This window comes from Eleutherodactylus coqui, chromosome 13 (assembly GCF_035609145.1).
Source record: "Eleutherodactylus coqui strain aEleCoq1 chromosome 13, aEleCoq1.hap1, whole genome shotgun sequence".
NCBI classification, from domain to species: Eukaryota; Metazoa; Chordata; class Amphibia; order Anura; family Eleutherodactylidae; genus Eleutherodactylus; species Eleutherodactylus coqui.
This window is the reverse complement of record NC_089849.1, coordinates 35,242,297-35,264,239: the sequence shown is the minus strand read 5'-3', so window position 1 is coordinate 35,264,239 and position 21,943 is coordinate 35,242,297. Positions and strand designations below refer to the sequence as shown.

At 44.3% G+C, this 21,943-nt stretch overlaps 1 protein-coding gene across 1 annotated transcript; it reads left to right on the top strand.

Annotated features, from left to right (window-relative positions):
• The first annotated feature begins 851 nt into the window (after window positions 1-851).
• On the top strand, window positions 852-7,337 carry LOC136587631 (coenzyme Q-binding protein COQ10 homolog B, mitochondrial-like). Its single transcript, XM_066586337.1, has 5 exons — window positions 852-1,038; window positions 3,281-3,430; window positions 5,628-5,820; window positions 6,247-6,348; window positions 6,820-7,337. The coding sequence occupies exons 1-5, from the start codon at window positions 926-928 to the stop codon at window positions 6,982-6,984; spliced, it is 723 nt and encodes a 240-aa protein (XP_066442434.1). The 5' UTR covers window positions 852-925; the 3' UTR covers window positions 6,985-7,337.
• Window positions 7,338-21,943: the final 14,606 nt, after the last annotated feature.

Below are 21,943 nucleotides of genomic sequence, written 5' to 3'. Positions count from 1 at the left end.
GAGTATCCAATGTTACAACAGACACTGGCAGGTCTTTTCACGGACTGAGTGAGAAATCTCATGACGTGCGCTATTCTGATCCCATGGAAGTCAATGGGGATAGAAAATAACAGACAGCCCTCCGATGCCATCCTGCGCGGTCAGTTCGTCTAGAAAGAATTGGGCTTATTTCAGTTTTCTTTTGTGAACGTGAAAACTGTTGGCAGAAAAACGGAGACGCTGGCTGTATATGGATGAAATATGGAGGCCACACGGAACTGCACAAGTCTGTGGAAAGTACGCAAATGCGCAAGGGGAAGCGTGAAACACTGCGCAAAACATCTGAGCCTCATTTGGCTAATAGTCTTTAATCCACTGAAAGGGTGTTTCGTGCGAACTGGCCCTGCGTGCGCAAAACGTACAGTAATATGCGCAGACGTACATTCCAACCTCATTCATGTGTAAATATACGTAGCGCTGTGGCGAACGTGTTTGCGCATATGCTGGTGTGAAAAACCCTAAATCACTTATATTACTGGGCCTCAATCTAAAGATTCAATTTATTACATTTTAATAAAAAGTAGAATATTTCCTGCACAATTCGAGGGATTTTGGTGTATTTTGTGGATTTGGTTGCTTAGACATCACTTGTCCATTACTGCTGAGCGCAGAGCAGCGCCGGGTTACCTCAGCAACCCGGCGGCCGCCACACGGAGGGCGGAGCTCCACACACCCCGCCCCTCTTCCGTGACGTCAGCGCCGGGTTACCTTAGCGCACAGCAGGCCGCCACACGGAGGGCGGTGCTTCCTCACACCCCGCCCCTTTGCCGTGACGTCAGCGCCGCCTTTTGTCCCTAGAAGGTATTAAGCCGAGCAGGAAGCGGCTCAGCCACTACCGCAGAAGCCGGGAACTAGTGAGCAGCTGCAGCCCCGACACACCGCAGTCATGACCGCTCACTACGGGAAAAGCGCCTCCGTCCTACTCAGAGCCCTGCTGGAGGCTGAGAGCCGGCCGTGCCATGCAGCGCTGCGGAGAGCCAACAAACCGCAAGGACTCAGGTGAGAACCGCAGTAGTCAGTATGTGAATAGTGGGGAACCGTACAAGGAAAGGGGGAGAAAGTGTTAATAAGTCTTCTCAGGGACTTGTATTCCTCAGGTCATTATATGAAGTGTGATCGGCTGGTAAACTTTACTTTATGTTAAAACTTTTTATATCAGCTGTTTAAAAAAAACAAACTTTTTTTAAAATTTTTTTGGGATGCAGATTGTGCCACTTTTCTAACTTACTTTCTTTGTGAAGGAGTCTGTGCGACTCTTACAGTCCATTCACACCTGCGCCTGTGGTTTGGGACTACTTCCAACTATGAAAGTAGTGCTGAAGGAGTGCATTGCCTATGAAGAGTCCATCTGGGGTTTTCGTAGACTGCATTGTACTTCTGGCTGGGATCTTAAACAGAACCTTCCTGCATGTGAACCAAAGTGTCTCTGTCTCTCTCTGTCCTGAGATGGAGCCAGCTGGGCTGATTGGACCTGTTGGCTTTAATAGGATCCCTCCGACTTGTGTTAAAGCTCTAGCGGCTTTCGGGATGAAATGGGCGCTACTTCATCCTGGGTTTTAACATAACTGCGATGGAGGCTCCAAACAGAACATCTGCCGCAGGTGCGAACAAAGTTTGTTCAAGTGACAGAATGGGAAAAACTTCCTTGAAGTCTGAACAGAGTCCTATACCTGTAGTCCTCAGGAGATCCGTCTGACCGGCCGCATACACCCCAGGTTTCACTAGCCGGGTGTACTAGTAATTAGTGGACAGTGGTGACTTTATTCTACACCCCGTTAGTGCGTCATTGAGGAGGGGGCGCTCATTCACCTTCAATGGATTACGCCACATTAGATAACTGGCATTTCTTTTGTGTGCTGCCGACGTCACATGCGGGGAGGGATCGTCTTGGAGGATTCTTGGAACTCCCTCCAGACGTCTTGCGTTTCTGTAGACCTCGTGCCGCTCATGTGATGAGGCCTCTGCAGGGGAGGTTTTACATGCCTCACAGGGCTCTCTGGATGCTGGGAGGGAGAAGTCTTATAGTGACTCAGTTTTTACTACATTACTGAACTTAGATTTACAGAATACAACGGGCGGCCCCATAATCGCTACTTGTAACAATGTTGCAATTGTTAACATCTTACAACATGTTTGCAATTTTTAAAAAGTTGATACAAGCACTCCTTATTTGCAGCAGTTTTCTAATACTTGTATAAAGTAACACATCTGCTTTATGTGAACGGCCTTCATGCATCATATGTCTGACAGGTCGGGTGAACCTATGAATGCTCGTTTTCACTGGCTGCTGTTGTGTATGGCCAGCCTTACAGGTGTAGGGGTTATAATAAAATTATCCTCTATCACAGGATGGTGTGTAACTTGCTAATCCGTTGGCGTCTCACCCTCCTAGATAAACAGTCTTATCTGTATGCGGGACATTTGGGTATCTTCCAGTTGGTAGCAAACTTTCTTTTGACCAAATTGAGGGCACCATAATGTGCGGCCTACAGGTGCCAAACCTTCTCAATGGGGAGACTGTGGTTGTCAGACATCTGGTGCAGGCTTATCTCTGAGAACAAAGGATCAGGCATGTTAAAAATCCAAGTGCCCCATCCTTATCTCTCCAAGGGTCAGAACGGCCCCCCTCCCCCATACATACTACAGTATAACTGGATTCTATACATCTAATGTGTATGGATGGCTTTAGTTAGATATCTAGTGCTTCTCAGTCATTTTGGAGCCTGGTCTATTCTAGTGTTAAGTTGAGTTTCCTGGAAGGGAAGTTCGAACTTTCCTTTTAGTGTGGTGACTCATACCAAGAGAACAATGCCTTCTGTACTGGGAAATGCCGTTTACACAACCAGTTCCTGGAGTCTATGTATGATACGTCAGTAACGAGGTTAAGGTGTGGACAGATGGTCTGAGTGGTTGTGACACCACAGGTCCCAGCATGTGACCCGCCTGCTACTAGGAGTTGTAGATCTGACACAGTAATGGCATCACTAGTTTAGTGATAACAATGGGGTTGCTCTAGTAATGGTGTAAGTCATACTTGGCGATAAGGGCTCCTAGCCCGACTAGCTTCTACATATTAATGGAGCAGCAGGGTGAAAATGACCCCGCTGCTAACTTTCAGCTGATGACATTGTATCCCCATGATGCCCGTCTGAGCGATTTTTAGCAAAGCACATTTGTAAGACTGACCTCTGACCCCTACTTGATGTATATCTTTACACTCTGTACGTTTTGTGTGTTTCAGACACTTGCGCTCCTGTGGAATACTCGCTACACAATCAGCACCACTACCTCTTCCATCTCCAGTCCACATGCAGACAAGGTCCTTCCTGAATCTTGCTTTGCCCATCTTGGGGAGCAAAAGGATAGAGTATATGGAATCCAAAGTCTTGGGGTATGTTGAGTAGTTACATAATCTAATATGGATTTTGGGGGGCAATAAATATAGTAAATCTGATATCAAATAATCCTAAACTTTAAAGGAGATGTCCCGAGGCAGCAAGTGGGGTTATACACTTCTGTATGGCCATAATAATGCACTTTGTAATATACATTGTGCATTAATTATGAGCCATACAGAAGTTATAAAAAGTTTTTTACTTACCTGCTCCGTTGCTAGCGTCCTGGTCTCCATGGTGCCGACTAATTTTTGGCCTCCGATGGCCAAATTAGCCGCGCTTGCGCAGTCCGGGTCTTCTGCTGTTCTCTATGGGGCTCCGTGTAGCTCCGCCCCGTCACGTGCCGATTCCAGCCAATCAGGAGGCTGGAATCGGCAGTGGACCGCACAGAAGAGCTGCGGTCCACGAAGATAGAGGATCCCGGCGGCCATCTTCAGCGGTAAGTATTGAAGTCACCGGACCGCCGGGATTCAGGTAAGCGCTGTGCGGGTGGTTTTTTTAACCCCTGCATCGGGGTTGTCTCGCGCCGAACGGGGGGGGGGTTTAAAAAAAAAAAAACCCTTTTCAGCGCGGGACATCTCCTTTAAGTGTAACTTTGCTTTCCAAAAACCTTTGGCATGGCGGATGTCAAACTTTCATCCCTAAAGGTCCGGGTATTGAGTCTCTCACTGATCAGCCAGTAGTGCCAGACTCGTAGGAGCCATGCAGTTGCCTCACTTTAGCAAAGGCTGGCTCATAGACTTTCTATTGAGCAGCGACTGCACTCTTAAGTGGCTTAGCTGCTTTATTCTAGCGATCGCTGGTAGTCTTGGCTCCTGGATCCTCAATAAAGACTTTTGCCATGCTTTTGGAAAGCACAATTGCTCTTCAATTTAGATACAGCACCCCCCCCCCCCCCATGTGCCTGCATGAATGACTATCAAACCTTAAGGCCGCTCTCGCACAAGTCTTTTTATCTATGTTTGAAACTCTTGCTAACAAAACGCTGTAAAAAGCCTCCATTGATTTAATTGAGGCGTTTCAAACACGATCTGCTCTATTTTGGGGTGTTTTCAGTAATTTTTAACGCACCAAACCTCCCATTGCAATGAAGGGGGTGCGCTAAACTATCCATGTTTAAAAACGTAGCGATTTTACTAAACCTGTGAGCAGCCAAAATCTAGCTGGATCATGGTCTCGGGTGATTCATGACTACTGCATGTGACTCCCTTATGGATGAAACAGTCTTTGTACTTGGATACCAAAGAAGTTGGGATTAATTAAAGGGATCACCCAGGATTAGAAGAGGATTTACTTTCCTAGAATGAGCACTGTCCATCGCTGTCCCTGATACTACCGTTCAGGCAAAAAAAAATGGGGTTGAGCTGTGATACCAGACATCCCATGTACTAGCGGGGTGCTTTTTTCTTTTTTTTTTTTAAATAACCCCAAAATGCCTTTTATAGTATGTTTATTGGGACAAGGTTCCTTTGGGAAAACTTTAAACTTGTTTATCTAGTCTCATTCCTCACCCATCCTCGTCTCTAGTATAGTTCTAGACAAGCCATCTCGCCATTTCCTTCTAGTCCTTAAAGGGGTTGTCCCGAGGCAGCAAGTGGGTCTGTACACTTCTGCATGGCCATAATAATGCACTTTGTAATGTACATTGTGCATTAATTATGAGCCATACAGAAGTTATAAAAAGTTTTATACTTACCTGCTCCGTTGCTAGCGTCCTCGTCTCCATGGTGCCGACTAATTTTCGCCCTCCGATGGCCAAATTAGCCGCGCTTGCGCAGTCCGGGTCTTCTCCTCTTCTCTATGGGGCTCCGTGTAGCTCCGCCCCGTCACGTGCCGATTCCAGCCAATCAGGAGGCTGGAATCGGCAATGGACCGCACAGAAGCCCTGCGGTCCATGAAGATAGAGGATCCCGGCGGCCATCTTCAGCAGGTGAGTATGAAGACGCCGGACCGCCGGGATTCAGGTAAGCGCTGTGCGGGTGGTTTTTTTAACCCCTGCATCGGGGTTGTCTCGCGCCGAACGGGGGGGGGGTTTAAAAAAAAAAAAAACCCGTTTCGGCGCGGGACATCTCCTTTAAGAATAGGAACACTGTGTATCTTGAGGAATTTCCTGCATTAGATGCCACAACTTGTATAAAGTGGGTTTTCAAGGTTTTCTCTAAAATTAATGCATTCTTGTATCTTATTTTCTAGGTATTCAATAAAGCAGATGTTTGATATTGTTGAAAATGTGGGAAACTACAAGATGTTTGTACCTTGGTGCAACAGTTCCAAAGTCTTATCCTCCCGCAAGGGAGTGACCCGCGCTGAGCTAGAAGTTGGCTTCCCACCCATCGTGGAACGTTATATATCTGAAATCCACATTAAACCCAACCATCAAATTCGGGTGAGTTTGCCTCTACTATAAATTTATTTTTTTTACGTGATTTGGCCAGGGATAATAAAAAAATTAATTAGTTACCGGGCATTCTCTATTCCAAGAACCTCTTATCTTGTCAATCACCCCCGTGATGTAATATTCTGGGTAACGGGCCATGTAGTTGTACTTTGTACAGCCAAGCTCTTCCCGGTCTGTCACATGGCTTGACCTTTTGTTCTTTACAACTCCTGTCTACTGGCGAGATCTGTAGTAGTCGAAGAACATGTTCAAAGGTGAAAGTCCTACTGCAAACTGAATCTGTCTCTAATATCTTAGTGAGATACCAGCAGCTAATCTCCCGCTTCCTCTCGCCCAGTTCCTAGAATACACTGTAGGTTAATAGTAAATACTGTCTATACTCTTTATGTGATGTATATTGCTTTCTTCACACAGGCTGTCTGCAATGATGGGGCTCTGTTTAATCATCTGGAGACGGTGTGGAGATTTGGGCCAGGACTACCTGGACGACCGGACACTTGTACACTCAACTTTTTTGTAAGTTCCCTTAACACCTGTCAATGAGACTTTAATAATCTTTTGACAAGGGACCTTCTTCTACCTAGTATGTGCTAACGTTAGATGTGTTCCAATCTGAAATGATGGCTGACTATTTAACCTGCAAATTCCCTAATATTATACGTAGATGCAGCCCATCTTGGCCATAGTCCAGCAAGATCTTAACACTTTGTCATCACTTAGAGGCCAATAAGCTTTCAACAGCTGTTGGCTGAAAACTAGGCAATGAGGCATCAAATTGTATACCAGACTCTAGGGGTTTCGTACAATAAATCTATATGGGCCTCTGACTATATGCCCCCCTATTATGTACTCTTGCAATAGTTGGAGAGCCACATGTTAGACTGGTACGTGCCAAGATGGGTGGGTTGGCTTTGTAGGCAGGTGCTTGTGTAGACTTTGGTTTATGTTCCTTCATTTGTCTTATTGCATCTTGTATTTGCCTTTCAGGTATCATTTGAATTCAAGTCTCTTATCCACTCTCACCTGGCCACAGTTTTCTTCGATGAGGTAGCCAAGCAGATGGTCACAGCATTTGAAAATCAAGCAGCCAAAACCCACGGAGCACAGCCCGCCACTTCCGTACAGGCAGCTAAACTCCGAGCTGTGCAGTAACGCACGCACGAACTTCTCACTTCTAACATCGGTCCTATGGATCGGAACACGCTACTGTATATTTTGTACACCCTGAAACTGGACCACATGAAGACTCTGCACAAACCTTTTATTTATATCTATTTAAATGGACACTCAGATAATTTATTGGCAACCCAAAACTATTTAATATTGTACAGTTTTTGATGTGACATAAATTAAACTATCACCGTTGTACTATTTGAGAACGTGTACTGTGACAGCAATGTTTTTATTACCTTTACAAACACTGATATATACTGTATGTATATAAGGTTTTAGGGGAAATTTGATTTTATAATTTAAGCAAAATAAAAAATTGGCATTAACGGTTACATTGGAGTGAGGCTTTTATTAGAGGATGTGGATTAAAGGGAAGGTGATGGGGAGCCGGATGATCTATTTTGTTCTTGCACTCATCTGCTTCATGTGCCGTCACACGCTCAAAGGAATCGGACTTTCAGATTGCCATGTATGCTTTCCTATACAAGAGTCAGATTTCCACGCAGCGAGTATAAAAGGCATCACCTATCCTCCCCTAACATCACCATAACTTACTTTGTGGTGCAGTAAGGAGTTGACATGCAATTGAAAACCCTTCATATTGCTCTGTAATTAAAGAGGGGATATAGTGATCAATTTTTTTTTTTACTGCCAAATCCAACATGAGCAAAACATCAGAGGCATATGGGAGTACAACAAAGACCCAAGCCCCTCTATGGGTGTTTTTGTAGACATCTAAGTGCAGCAATTTGTGTTTAAGACATCCATCCCACCCTCTTTTCCTATAGTTGTGACTCCTCATTGACTCTCTCAACAAGAATCGTTCAGCATTCACATTCCATTATATGAAACATTGAACGGGATGACCATTTACAGTCCTGCATAAACTGAACAAGAGAACTATTCCCATTCCATCATACAGTAGTGGACTTGAGTTTAGACTGAACGACTATCATTCCCTTTCGTTAAAACAATATTCGTTCTGTCTAAGCCCACATTGGGTTAGTAATGTTCACCAGGGAAACTTTCTGCACAGCAGGCCCTTTTAAAGTAACCACAGATTAGGTCACTCCAAAAGGTGTGTGGTGTCTGGAACTAATGCCCCACTTACATGGGATCAGCTGTCAGGCAAAGTAGCCCCGACACTTGTCCTAGCGATGCTTTGCTGTTGCACAGAAGCAAATGACGGCTGTGTACACTGGAACATTGTTCAGTTTTACGTATGAATTTACATGGACAATTATTCAAATTCCCATGGGAGCTTCGGCAATGCTGAATGATTGGCCCATGTAAATAAGTGATATTCCTGGCCTGCTCCACCTCCATTCACTAAACGGCTATCTCTTTCGTTTGCCCAAATGCTTGCTCAACCAACTCGTTCCTCCCAGTCGGTCTGCTCAGCCAAGCATGCATTCTCAGTGAGAAGGGAGTAAGCCACAGACTCCAATGTCCCACAGTATGATCCCTGGGGGCAAAAAAAAGCCAAAGCGGGTATGTTGAAATTCAACTGTCTGAACCTTTTCCCTGATATGTTGCTGAGGAGAGTCTAGACACCCCCATGGTGGTCAGCTGGTCCTGTTGAAATTACCAATTTCAGCCAGCATTGTGTTGCCACATTTTAGGCCTTATGAACACCGTGAAATACTAGAGTTCTAGGAGAGAGAAAACCTCAGTAAGGGCTCATGCTAAGGCTGGGACATCGACACAAATATCAATAGTCGATAGTATTGACTATCGCTGAACAAACATTTCGATCGCCTTTTTAAAAATAAACAGGTCTGGGGTTAATAAAGCAACACAATCAACAAACCATTTTAAAACTTTAAACTGTTGCATTTATTAACTTATAACATGAAAATATATTAAAGTTATAAAAATTACAGAAAAAATATTAAGATTAGGTGTGAGTTCATCATTGGCCCCAATCTAATGAGCCAAGAAATATTAATTTGCTCACATGCTCTCCCTTCCAAATGCTCCTTCAAGCAGATGGAATTCCACCACCTTTTGAAAACCTTCTCCATGGCAACTTGTAAACACAGGGCCTGATAACGCGAACGCAGTGCACGAAACGCAATTGTAATTGTGTTAGATGGGTCTCCTATCTTTTCTATGGGCACTGCTTTCACATTAGACGCTGAACGCATGACATGTCGCGTCTCCTTTCCTGGATGCGACCTTCGTGCGTTCAGCGCAGCCCTCCATCTGCATGTGGAAATGGTTTCATTTAGAAAGCCTTGCCCACAGCCATCGCGTTAGATGCCAGCGTTCAGGGCCTGTGTCTAACGCGATGAACAAACGCATGTGGGTAAGGGGCCGAAGACCACACTTCTTCTGAGAGCTGTCTTGCCGGAGCAAACCTTATTGGTGACAGTCACCTCACACTTTCCAAAAGTTTCTAGAACTTGTTTATAAGTTCATTAGTGCCGCGAGCAAAACTACATCCTGTACAACACAAAGGAAAGGGCGGAATCTAAAGAAAGATCTGGTCACCGGACCACAAGACACGATATATCGCCTTAAACTATCGATGATATATATCAGACATAATATCTAAGTATTGCCAAAGCATTAGCGATATATCAATATTTTGATATCTGTTTTTGATGTCCCAACCTTAGTTCATGCCCACAAGCGTTGTAGGATTCGCCCATGGATTTAAAACGCTAGAGTACCGTGATCTAAATAACAAAGTGCATGCTGGACCATCTGGGACGCCAACATCGACAGGCTATGAGTTTGCATGATCGAGAGATTCAGTTACAGCAAATGTGGAGTGATATGCTGCAGAATACCATATGGAACCTGTATGCCTCCATGCCCGGCCGTATCACATCTTATATCCAAGCTAGAAGTGGTACAACAGGGTACTAGAGCTTCCACATGCGTCCGTATCACATCTTGTATCTAAGCTAGAGGTGGTACAACAGGGTACTAGAGCCTCCATGCTCTTCTGTATCACATCTTGTATCCAAGCTAGAGGCGGTACAACAAGGTACTAGAGCCTCCATGCCACCCATATCACTTCTTGTATCCAAGCTAGAGGCAGTACAACAGGGTACTAGAGCCTCCATGCCACCCATATCACTTCTTGTATCCAAGCTAGAGGCAGTACAACAGGGTGTTAAGAGTCTCCATGCCCACTCATTACGTCTTGTATCCAAGCTAGAGCCTCCATGCCCACTCGTAACACATCTTGTATCCAAGCTAGAGGTGGTACAACAGAGTACTAGAGCCTCCATGCCCGCCCATATCACATCTTGTATCCAAGCTAGAAGCGGTACAATAGGGTACTGGAGCCTCCATGCCCGCCCATATCTCATCTTGTATCCAAGCTAGAAGCGGTACAGCAGAGTTCTAGAGCCTCCATGCCCGCCCATATCACATCTTGTGTCCAAGCTAGAGGTGGTACAACAGGGTACTAGAGCCTCCATGCCCGCCCGTATCACATCTTGTATCAAAACTAGAAGCGGTACAACAGGGTACTAGAGCCTCCATGCCCGCCCGTATCACATCTTGTATCCAAGCTAGAGGCAGTACAACAGGGTACTAGGGCCTTCATGCCCACCCGTATCACGCCTTGTATCCAAGCTAGAGGTGGTACAACAGGGTACTAGAGCCTCCATGCCCACCCATATCCCATCTTGTAGCCAAGCTAGAGGCAGTATAACAGGGTACTAGAGCCTCCCTACAAGAGGTCAGCTCTCCACAATAAATTCTCCTTTTGCTCTGATATTGTAATCACTTACTTATATCAACATCACAATCACATAGAGAACGTTTCATTTGATTTCGGCAACTCCTTCTAGGGGAGGGATTGTTTTGACAACGAGTGTACTATTTCTACAAGATATTCTATTATAGGAAGTCTTAAATTCTTTAATGGGATTTGTGGGATTGATTATCACTAAAGCTGCATGTCTGGCATCACATGCTGCAAAATCATCTGGTTACAGCAGTAAGATATTGTAGTGGTTGGTGTTCCCAAAAATACTCCCTTTTAGGGCTAATGCTCACGGACGGATTTCCACGACGTTATCCCACAGCTATTAGGTTCTGTCTGCCTTTCAATGTTCATGCTGCGGAATTCTACAGCGGAATTCCGCAGCGTGAAAGAAATCGCAGCATGTTCTAACTGCCGCAGAAAAACACGTGACCGGCTTCCGTTGTAGTCAATAAAAGCCGTCCGTCACGCGATACTTCCACTGTGAGCACAGCGAAAGTATCGCATGATTACGCGTCACCGCCCACCGCCGATGCATCATACGCTGCACGGCGCATGTGCGCCGGACAGGACTCGTGCAGCAGATCCAGAGAGGTGAGTATGAGGACTTTGGGGGTGCCGTGTCAGACTCCACTGCGATATTCTGCTGGCGGAGTCCGACACGGCCGTGGGCTTAAATGCTAATTCCCACGATTGACTTTTTCACCTATCCATAGGATAAATGATAAGTCTGATTGCTGAGACCCCGAAAACAGAGATTCTGTGTCCCCTTCACCTCCTCACTGCACCCCTCACAATGACATGAAGATTGACTGGAGCGGCAGTCCAATATGTGCGGTGCTGCTTTGTTCACTTCAATGGACATACCTGAGTACAAGTGCTCGGTTATCTCCTGCAGACCTATTGAAGATAAATGGAGCCGGACCACCACTCCATTCAGTCTCCTCACTCAATCTCCTGTGGTTGGTGATAAAAGTCAATCTTAGGAATATCCCTTTATGTCTGCCTGATTCCCTTGTTGCCTGTCTATGCGAGTAAAGGCCCATTTACATGCAAAGACAGTCTTTCAAACAATTGAAAGATTGAAAGTTTTAGTGATCATTTTAGTGATCACCAATGTCCATTAACACTTTATCATCTTCATTTGCGTGTAAAAGGGCCTCCGGGAGCTGTTTGCAGAGCCCAGCTGGACAACTCTTCTATGTAAGTTAATTTTTTTTTTAACTTTTTTTTACAGCTAGGTATGATTTTTGGGGTAGGGCTTATATTTCAAGCCCCCCCCCTAAAAAAAAATCATCGTTGCAGGGAATGCCTTCATCCCATTGCTTTCAATGGGGTGGCAGCAGTGTCGGTCCCATTAAAAACAATGGGTGATGAAATGGGTTTGAAATTTGCGTCCTCTAGTCGGATGAAAGATGTTTTTGCCCACAATTGATCTTTCAAAGAAAGATGGTTCGTCCGTCTTCCGGTGTCACTGAACCTGTACAGACAGTTTGAAGAGCCATAGTGGCCATTATGGACTGAAATATGTATGGCTGTGTCTGCGAAACTATTGTTCACCAGACAATAGCTATTCAACTATCAACCTACTACTATCTAATTATATGGCCGCTTTAAGCTCTGACTGTACCTGCAGATGCTTCTAATTTCCCTCTTGGCATGCCCTATCTGAATCCATACATTCTGCTGATCTTCTGCTTTTAGGAGAATATCTCCTCCTTTATGGCAGAACACGGAGGTTGTGCAGTTCGGTAACAGTGAGCCACATGGCTTTGCCCTTATATAACGCAGATTAATATGCACTGAAATGATTCTTCCTGTTAGATTATGTTACACAGATATTTGCTAGGTTCATCAGCTGGCAAATGTAATATTAGCTGTTCTTAATATGGTTTTCAGTAATCCCATAGACCCAGTGGAGTATCATACTTCATGCTTGCCAGTTTCACTCACAGGGGTAATCCTTTGGTCACTTGCGCCTGCTGAAATGATAGATGACGGCTTTCTAATTGTGTTAACATCCAGGTAGTTGTGGGGGCTCATGAAGCATGTGCCTAGATTCTGGCATAGGGAACACCAACCAGCCTGTCTGCCTTGTTCTGGGTATACAGTTGCAATCAGAATTATTCAAACCCCCCACCCCATTGTAAATTGTTTATTTGCCAAATTTATAAACTTTTAGGTGTTTGCAAAACAACAATCAAACAAAAATAATTTAAACTCAACACAACTAATATAACAAGTGGTTTCTCCAAATTAATCTGAAATTGACACTTTTAATGACGTCTAAAGGCTCATTTACACACAAAGACAATCTTTCAAGCGATTGAAAGAATGACAGTTCTAGCGATCATTTTGCATAAAGTGCTAATGGATACTAATGCTCATTGGCACTTTATTAGCTTCATTTGCATGTAAACGAGCCTCCAGGAGCTGCTTTCAGAATACAGCATGTGGTCTGAGCTCTGCAATCAGTTCCATTGTTCTCGCATGGGCTGTCAGCTGAATACAGTGTAATCAGAGCTCCTGTGCAGAACACAGCATGCGATCTGTGTTATCTACTCTCCGTCTGAATGATGGATTTTAAGCTCACCTTAAAATCATCGTCCACTCGAAGAGTGAACAATGTTAGCATTTACACGCAACGATTATCGCTCATATGCCATTGTTTGAATGAATTTTGAGCGATAATCGTTGCGTGTAAATGGGGCTTAAGAATTATTCACCCTCCTCATAAGAAGCATCTTTAGTACTCAGTAGAGCTCTTTTGCTTTTATAACCTGCTATAAATATGGTGCATAGCCAGAGAGCAGCTTGGGACAGCTTTTCTGAGAAATCCTAGTCCATTCTTGGGTTTGAGTGCTGCTACTGCTTTCTTTAAATTCCCACTAAACATTTTCTATGGGGTATTAGACTGATGCAGGGGTGTAACTATAGGGGATGCGGTTGCACCCGGGCCCAGGAACCTCAGAGGGCCCATAAGGCCACTTTTCTCCTCTCCATATAGGGAGCCCAGTACTATGCATAAAGCATTGAGGCCCAGGAGCCTCAAGTTACAGCTTTGCTGATGGTCATTCCAGAATCTTCCAGGACTTCTTCTGAAACCAAGCCTTGGTGGACTTTGAGGCATCCTTAGGATTATTGTCCTGTTGGAAGGTCCAATGACGCCCAGGTATTAGCTTTCTCATAGAAGGCATGATGTTTTCTCCTAGAATTTTTCAATACTTGGTTGAATCCATCTTTCCATCCACATGCTGCAAGTTTCCAATGACTGAGGAATCAAGAGTATTACTGAGACACCACCATGCTTCCTCCTCCAGACATACTGCTGATCCATAGGGCCAAAAAGTTCCAGTTTTACTTCATCACTCCACAAAACAGAATCCCAAACTTCTGTATCTTTTTTTTATATGGCCTTGAGCTTATTGTAGCCAACATTTCTTGTGCTTTTGGGTCAATAGAGGTCTACGTCCTGGAGTTTGGTCGTAAAGTTCCTCAGCGTTTACTATGTGCGTTACTGTTCAAACAGAAACCCCAGTGTCTGCCACCACCAAATCTTGCTACAGGCGTTTTGCTGTCACTTGAGGGTTTTTCACCACTTTCCTGCTCAAGAATCTGGTGGCAGCCAGTGATATCTTCCTCTTTCTGCCATGTCCTGGTGGTTTAGCCAGTGTTCCTTTAACCATGAACTTGCAAACTGCTTCCAACTGTATCTGTCGGAACTTCCATTGCCTTTTCTATCTTTTTGTAGTCTATTCCTTGTTTGTGCAAGGCAATGATCTCTTAACGTTTTGGACCACTCTCTTGACTTGATCATATTTCTAACATGCATTTAAAAGTCACAGTCAACAAAGCTCTAGCCAGTAAAGGTATTTGATGCGTTTTATCTTAAGCATACCTGATGTAACTAATGAAGCCCTTGATTAGTTGCATCAGGTGTGCTTGAGACCACAGCAAATTTGCAAATGTGTGCTGCTATGAGGTATTCTTTTCAGGGGTTAAATAATTCTGAGACTGCAGTAGTCAAAAGTAGAAGTTGGAGAAGGCAGTTTCAGCACACAAACCCAAGAATATTAGTATACTGAAGGCCAATGCTCATGAAGAATGGACTAAGATTCCTCAGAAAAGCTATCAGAAGCTGGTGTCTGGCTATGCATCATGTTTGCAAAAAGTTATAAAAGCAAAAAGTGCTCTACTAAGTACTAAAGACCCTTGTGTGATCCATTGATGACCTATGCTACTGATGGGCCAGCAACCGGAGAGCCCCTTTAAACTATGGGAAATAAAAGATGAAAAACTTTGAGATTATCAATCCCTGACGATCTATTCTAAACTGCAATGTTCTGCAGGAGAAAAGTTTGTTCTGGCAAGTTCCTTGTTCAGACAGTAGGCGTTAACACCATCTTGTACTTCTTCCAAGGAATGTTCTGATCTCACACGGAGGCACATGAATGAACTCAGCGCTGAGTCTTGGACATTAAAAGGTCAGCAAGGATTAGCACGAAGGGTGATCTGAGTTATGCAGATATTACGGAGGCCCAAAGGATGGGAAGCTGCTCAAATCTCAAAATAGAAATCTTTAGACGTACCCAAAATAATTGCAACGGGGGGGGGGGGGGGGGGGGGGTGTAAAGCATGGAGGTGGGCTCTGCAGGTGGAATAGAGACTTTGGTAATTTGACCAGTCTTGCTGTAATAGCAAAGCTACTGAGGGAACTAAGAGCAGACAAAGTGGATTTATCTGGCTTGATGTCTGTGCCCGAGGACACAGCAGGTTATGTAATCTAATCCGGGAGATACTTAGGGATACATGTGAGTCAGGTAAATCTGGAGCCAACGGGTGCTCTCTGATGTAAGACCCATGGCTATTGGCTGATCTCAGGAGGCTTGGTACTATCTGGGCAATCTGTCAGTGAGCGGTTGGCAAATAGCATAGAGATTCTGCTGGAGCAGAATGAAATGCTTGTGACATTCTGTATAATCATGTCTAACATTTTGCAACAGGCTTATGCTCTGCCTTGAGATCTGTTTCAATTAGTGCACGTAAAAGGGCATTGTACGTTATTTGAAAAATGTGCCCCCATCTAGCAGTTCTTTACATAGGATGTCCACCATTGGAGATTAGTTTTTTTTATAAGCTTGATGGGTGCATTCACACGGCGAGATGCACAAAACTGGCATTAAAATACAACTTATTGTTTGCAATGTACACATATGGGAGATTTGGTCTTTTGTAGTGATGCTGCGAAATGGAACAATGGCAGCATGTTCCACTTTCATGTGGTACGAGAATAGAATATGCAGATGTGCGGTCCCTCACGTCGTACAGCAAATGCAAAAGGTGTCTGTGTGCTGTCGCCCGTGGGAATGCACCCTTATAATAACAAGGATGGGGGGGCAGGGGTGGAAACAGTCTGAACTGGAAGAACATTTGTCTTCTTTCAGCCTAGAAACAATAGAAAATGAACCACTCTTAACCCTTTGCAATCCAATTTTGGATTCAGGGTTTCCTAGGGGGCTTTCTCTTTCTGCCATTATACAATGGCACCATCTGCTGGCTAGAGCCAGTACTGCATTATGGGACATGCTGGAGAGGCCCCTGACAACAAAGCGGCCAGAAATATACAGTAAGAATACCCTACCGGACGTCTTCCAACATCGGAGCTGTACAGCCTTCAATCAGAATGGAGGAAGACGACAGACAGTGGATTGGAAAGGGTTAATATTTATGCACATCTGCACTGCTCAGTACTTCTTTGGTGTCCTATATGATGTTGCTATATCTGTGTGCTTGTGAAGAATGCAGATTCTGCTGTTTTCTCTGTGCAATGAATAGAAGACATTATAGCAATAAGTCTACTCTTACCAGCTCAGGGAATACTAAGAGTTAGTGATACAGCCTGCAGAGGGGAAAACTGCAGATAAATGCAGGATACAAGTTATAGAATGGTCAGAAATAATGTTATTCCTCATGTACACACATGGCAGATTATTTGACAGGTCAGGCATGCTTAAAGCCACAGATACCTTCAAATGGGGCTGCTATAAGTCTCCCAACTATGTTTTGATCATAGATGCCCTTGCTGCTGCCTGGGACTGCTGTGTAGGATGTGTCTGTAATCTACTGAAATTAGCAAGTTAGAAGCGACTAAAGACAGCAATGTCTAGTTGGTGCATCAGAAAACCATGGAGAGGTTAAATAGCCTCCTATAAAAATTGTGTCAGCTAATGAATTTGACACCTAATTATTGTGTGAAGATATTTAGCCCCACCCGACAGACATCTGCTGAAAAGGTTGGCGGTCACATTCTTGGAGTGCTTGTCATCTGTGTAGGATGTCAGACCTTCACATGTGATTGATTTCCTTCTGCATGTATGTTTATTTTTTTTAAGTTAGTTAGTAATTGTCTGATAACACGGGAGGGCCAATTATAAGAGTGTGATGGCCAATATTGTGTGTTTTGTGGGGATCGCTTAGAACAGTCAGCTTTCTATCTGATGTGTATAGCCAAATTAATTCCCACTAGGAACTAGAACCAATGGGCCATGTATAATAGGACAATGGCCCCTAACGGTTGTGGTGTGCCGCCCGCAAGCAGAAAGTGGAGCCAGGTTGGCGTCTACACTTCAGCCCCAGTCCATATGATCTTGCCTTTGGCATATGGGTACTGTCATTCAGCACTGTGCGCTGATGAGTACCTATTTCCAGTTACTGCGGAAGGTCCCTTAGTTGCCATCAGTTAGAAATACCTGTGTTTAATGTCCCCTACTTCTCTGTTCTGCTTCTTCATCTCCTGTGGTGTATGGATTGATTGGTCAAAAGGGAATCTTTTTCCCCTAGCTGGCAAATCAGCCATAGTGAAAGTGTATTTATTCTTAATGGGCGCCAGTTATTCTCATGTGTGCATGCATGCAGTGCTGGTTTTTGTCAGTTTGTCTGCATCCCCTTTCATCCATGTTTGGTCAATGTCCTGTTTGTTCCCTCCATCCAATGGGTTGGTGGACACCTGAATCCTGTTCTGCCTCTTCCCTACGTCCAATGGGTTTTTGGACGCCTGCACCACGTCCTGTCTGTTCCTGCTACTTGGTTATTGGATGCCTTAACCATGTCCTGTCTGTTCCCTCTGTCCGGTGAGTTGTTGGACACTTGTTCCGTGCCTTATCTGATTGGCTGTTGGATGCCTATACCCTATCCTGTCTGTGGTGTCTGGTGTGGCTGTGGTCTTCTGCAGTGGTGGTGCTGTTGTGTGGGATTTATTCTTCTTTGGCTAGCTCTGTTACAATTTCCACTTATTATAACTTCTTCACTATTCTCTATCTAAGAAATTATAAATCTTATTATTTGTATAGCGCCAACTTATTCTGCAGTGCTTTCTGGTAATTTATTTTTTACACCCCCTCCCTTCCCCCCACCAAGCTGGATACTCATTTTACCGACCTCGGAAGGATGGAAGGCTGAGTCAACCTTGAGCCGGCTACCTGAATCATGCAGGGATTTATCTCGCAACCTTCAGGTCGTGAGCGAGAGTTTAAGGCTGCATTTCTGCTGCCTTAACATGCTGCGCATAAGGTATAAGACATGGGGCTGCCCTTATTGAGGCGATCGCCCTGCTTTTAGGCAGGGTTCACCATGCCATAGTTGTTTAGGTAAAAGTATACCCATTTCTATATTTGTGTTTCCCGCATTTTGGTGATATATGTCTGTATTGGTCATTTGAGGACATTAATTATGTCTTAGTCAGATGTGTTGCTGACATCTGTGTAGGGCACCCTGAATGCATGTAACACCTATCCTACCTCATCCCTATAGTAAACCGTATGCTGGACTACTGCCCTCTTATGCTGCCCACGTGCTCCAACTGAATGCTGCAGATACCTGAGTGTGCTTACCTGTGTCAAGCTCTTGTGTTATTTGTGAAGGTGTTTTGCTTGTCACTTGGTACTGACTCAGATCATTCTTAATTATGCTAATTGATCGTTTCCTGCCTGTGACTGTTTCACATATGTTGGTGATTTGTAAGACATTCTTGTTTGATAAACTAGTTTCCTACAGATTTCTGACCAATCAGACTGACCTTGCCGATGATGAAATTGGTCTGAGTTGGTCTTTTACACAGATATTTTGTTAGGATCGAACTAGTTCTTATCTTCTGTGATCGTCCTAAAGTAAAACCTTTCTGTTATAATGAAAGGTAGGCTATCAATCTTCCTTCCCCATTGGGGCTTTGAAAGTAGTATACTCCAGATGCAGAAGGGCAAGCCCCATGACTCAGACGGTTGAAACTTCTCAACTAGTTCCTTCCTGTGGTCATCCAGGTCTCTCTCATAGAATAAAACAGGTTATTGCAGTTTCACCATCAAGCAGATGGCCAGTTTCTATAACGAACATCTTAGGGAATTACTATAAGAATGTTGCCATACAAAGCATGTGAACACAATGTCACAAGAAGCAACAAATCAAAATCTTGTATGACCAGCGGGGTGCAGTTATGCGTCCCATTCAGTGCCTAAACCCATGAAATCACATGTCCAGAAACGGACATATATCTGTTTGGCGCTGGCTAGATTAGGGTATGGAGTCTAAGGAATCCCCTGGTTTTAATCCTTAAAGGGGTTGTACCAGAATTGACTTTTATAGGTGATAATAGTCTGATTGGTGGGGCCTAAAAAGTGAGACTCCCACTGATTCTGAAAATGGGGGACCTGTATCCCCTTCTCCTCATCACTGTGTATTTATTGCACCGAACCATGGTGTGGAGATTGAATGCAGCAATGGTCAGACATATACGGCCCACTACATTCATTTCAATGGGGCTGTCTCTGGCAATGCTGTTGAAAATGAATGCAGCAGCAGCACGTATGCATGACCGCCACTTCATTCAGTGTCCTCCTCACTGCAGTGGGTGAAGTGAGCCTACAGTGAGGAGGAGAGGGCACACGGGACCCTCTCTTCTTAGGAGAAGTAGTGGTCTCAGTGGTGAAACCCCCCACTGATCAGTCTTTCATCACATCCTATGGATAGATGATAAAAGTCAGTTCTAGAACAACCCCTCTAAAAGTGTACCTATTCTTTTCAGAATAAGCCATGTATACATAAAGAATAACACTCTTTCTGCCCATTATATGACTTGTATCCTGCATTGTCACCACTGCAGAGTGTACATCTGATTCTCAGGACTGGTGGGAGGAGCCTGGCCGCTGCACTAGGTTCTATAGACTGTACACACAGAACTACAGATCCAAATGTCTCTAAATGTCTGTAACACACACACATTATCATACAGGACACTGCTGAGCAGTGGAGCTGTAATTTCTGTAGCAAAAACACACTACACTGTGACTTACCAATAGCTGCAGGCAGTGTCTGTGTGAGTCTCTCTTTTACTCCTCTTCTTGTCGGCTGTGAGCAACAGAACTCATTAATTTCAATTTTAGATGTCCGCAGCAAGCATTCCACGGCAGATCAGCAGCGACAAGCCTGCCTCAACACCCGCATCATTTGGCGCAAAATTTAAAGATGGTTTTATCGCGTTTTCCTGTGCGAAATTCTCTTCTCATTGAGAAGAGGAGAACTGCACAGCAAAAACTGCGATAAAATTGACATGCTGCGGAAGGGGTTGTCCCGCGGCAGCAAGTGGGTCTATACACTTCTGTATGGCCATAATAATGCACTTTGTAATGTACATTGTGCATTAATTATGAGCCATACAGAAGTTATAAAAAGTTATTCACTTACCTGTTCCGTTGCTAGCGTCCTCGTCTCCATGGTTGCCGTCTAATTTTCGCCGTCTAAAATGGCCTAATGGCCAAATTAGACGCGCTTGCGCAGTCCAGGTCTTCTCCTGTTCTCAATGGGGCTCCGTGTAGCTCCGTGTAGCTCCGCCCCGTCACGTGCCGATTCCAGCCAATCAGGAGGCTGGAATCGGCAATGGACCGCACAGAAGAGCTGCGGTCCACGGAGGTAGAGCATCCCGGCGGCCATCTTCAGCCGGTAAGTATTGAAGTCACCGGAGCGCGGGGATTCAGGTAAGCGCTGTCCGGTTTCTTCTTTAGGTCCCTGCATCGGGGTTGTCTCGCGCCGAACGGGGGGGGGGGGGTTGAAAAAAAAAAAAACCCGTTTCGGCGCGGGACAACCCCTTTAAATTGCACACTACATGTCAATTTCTGCACAGGTTTTGTGTGGATTTTTTCCGCAGCTCGCGGATGAGATTTTCAAAATCTCCTCCCCTTTGCTGCTACTGTAAATGCTGTGAAATGTCCGTGCGAAGGATCCACCCTGACATTCTGTAGCAAATCCGCCCGCCTGTTTCCCCTGAGAGTTCTCTCACACACATCAGAAGATTCCGCAATTTCCTGTGAAATATTCCGTTGTGCGTAAAAATCCGCACGCAAATCCGATTTTGACAAGGATTTGCAAACGGCTTCAATCTTCCAACAATTCTGCGTCCAAATCTGCATTTAGACATGCAGACTTTGACAGTGAAATATTCTGTAGTGTCTTGCTAATATTCTGTTGTGTGTGCGAAAACACCCTAAGGGTGACCTCTGTGAAGTCAGCACCCCATCTTTCGAAAAAGTTATTTTTTTTATAAGTTCTGGATGCACCCCAAAGAGTTCTAGAGTTCCCTATTAATTTTAAAAATAGTTCTAGCGAATTAGGCAAAAAAATCAACAAATGTATCTCTGTGGTGCTAACTTCCAAAAATGATATTAATAAATCAGCGAGAACTTTGTAAATATTGGTTCTAGAGCTTCGAGCATTAAGAGTTTTCTTCAGAACTCTTGAGGTGCTACCCAGAACTCTTATAAAATCGCGGGATTTCCCAAAAATTTTTTTTACACATAACAAATTTTTCTGATCCGGCATTTGAAAATCAGCGAGAACTTTGTAAATATTGGTTCAACAGCTTCGAGCATTAAGAGTATTCTTCAGAACTCTTGAGGTGCTACCCAGAACTCTTATAAAATCGCAGGATTTCCCCAAAAAATATTTACACATAATAACGGAAATTTTTTTGATCCGGCATTTGAAAATCAGCGAGAACTTTGTAAATATTGGTTCTAGAGCTTCAAGCATTAAGAGTTATCTTCAGAACTCTTGAGGTGCTACCCAGAACTCTTATAAAATCGGGGGATTTCCCCCCAAAATATTTACACATAATAACTGAAATTTTTTTGATCCGGCATTTGAAAATCAGCGAGAACTTTGTAAATA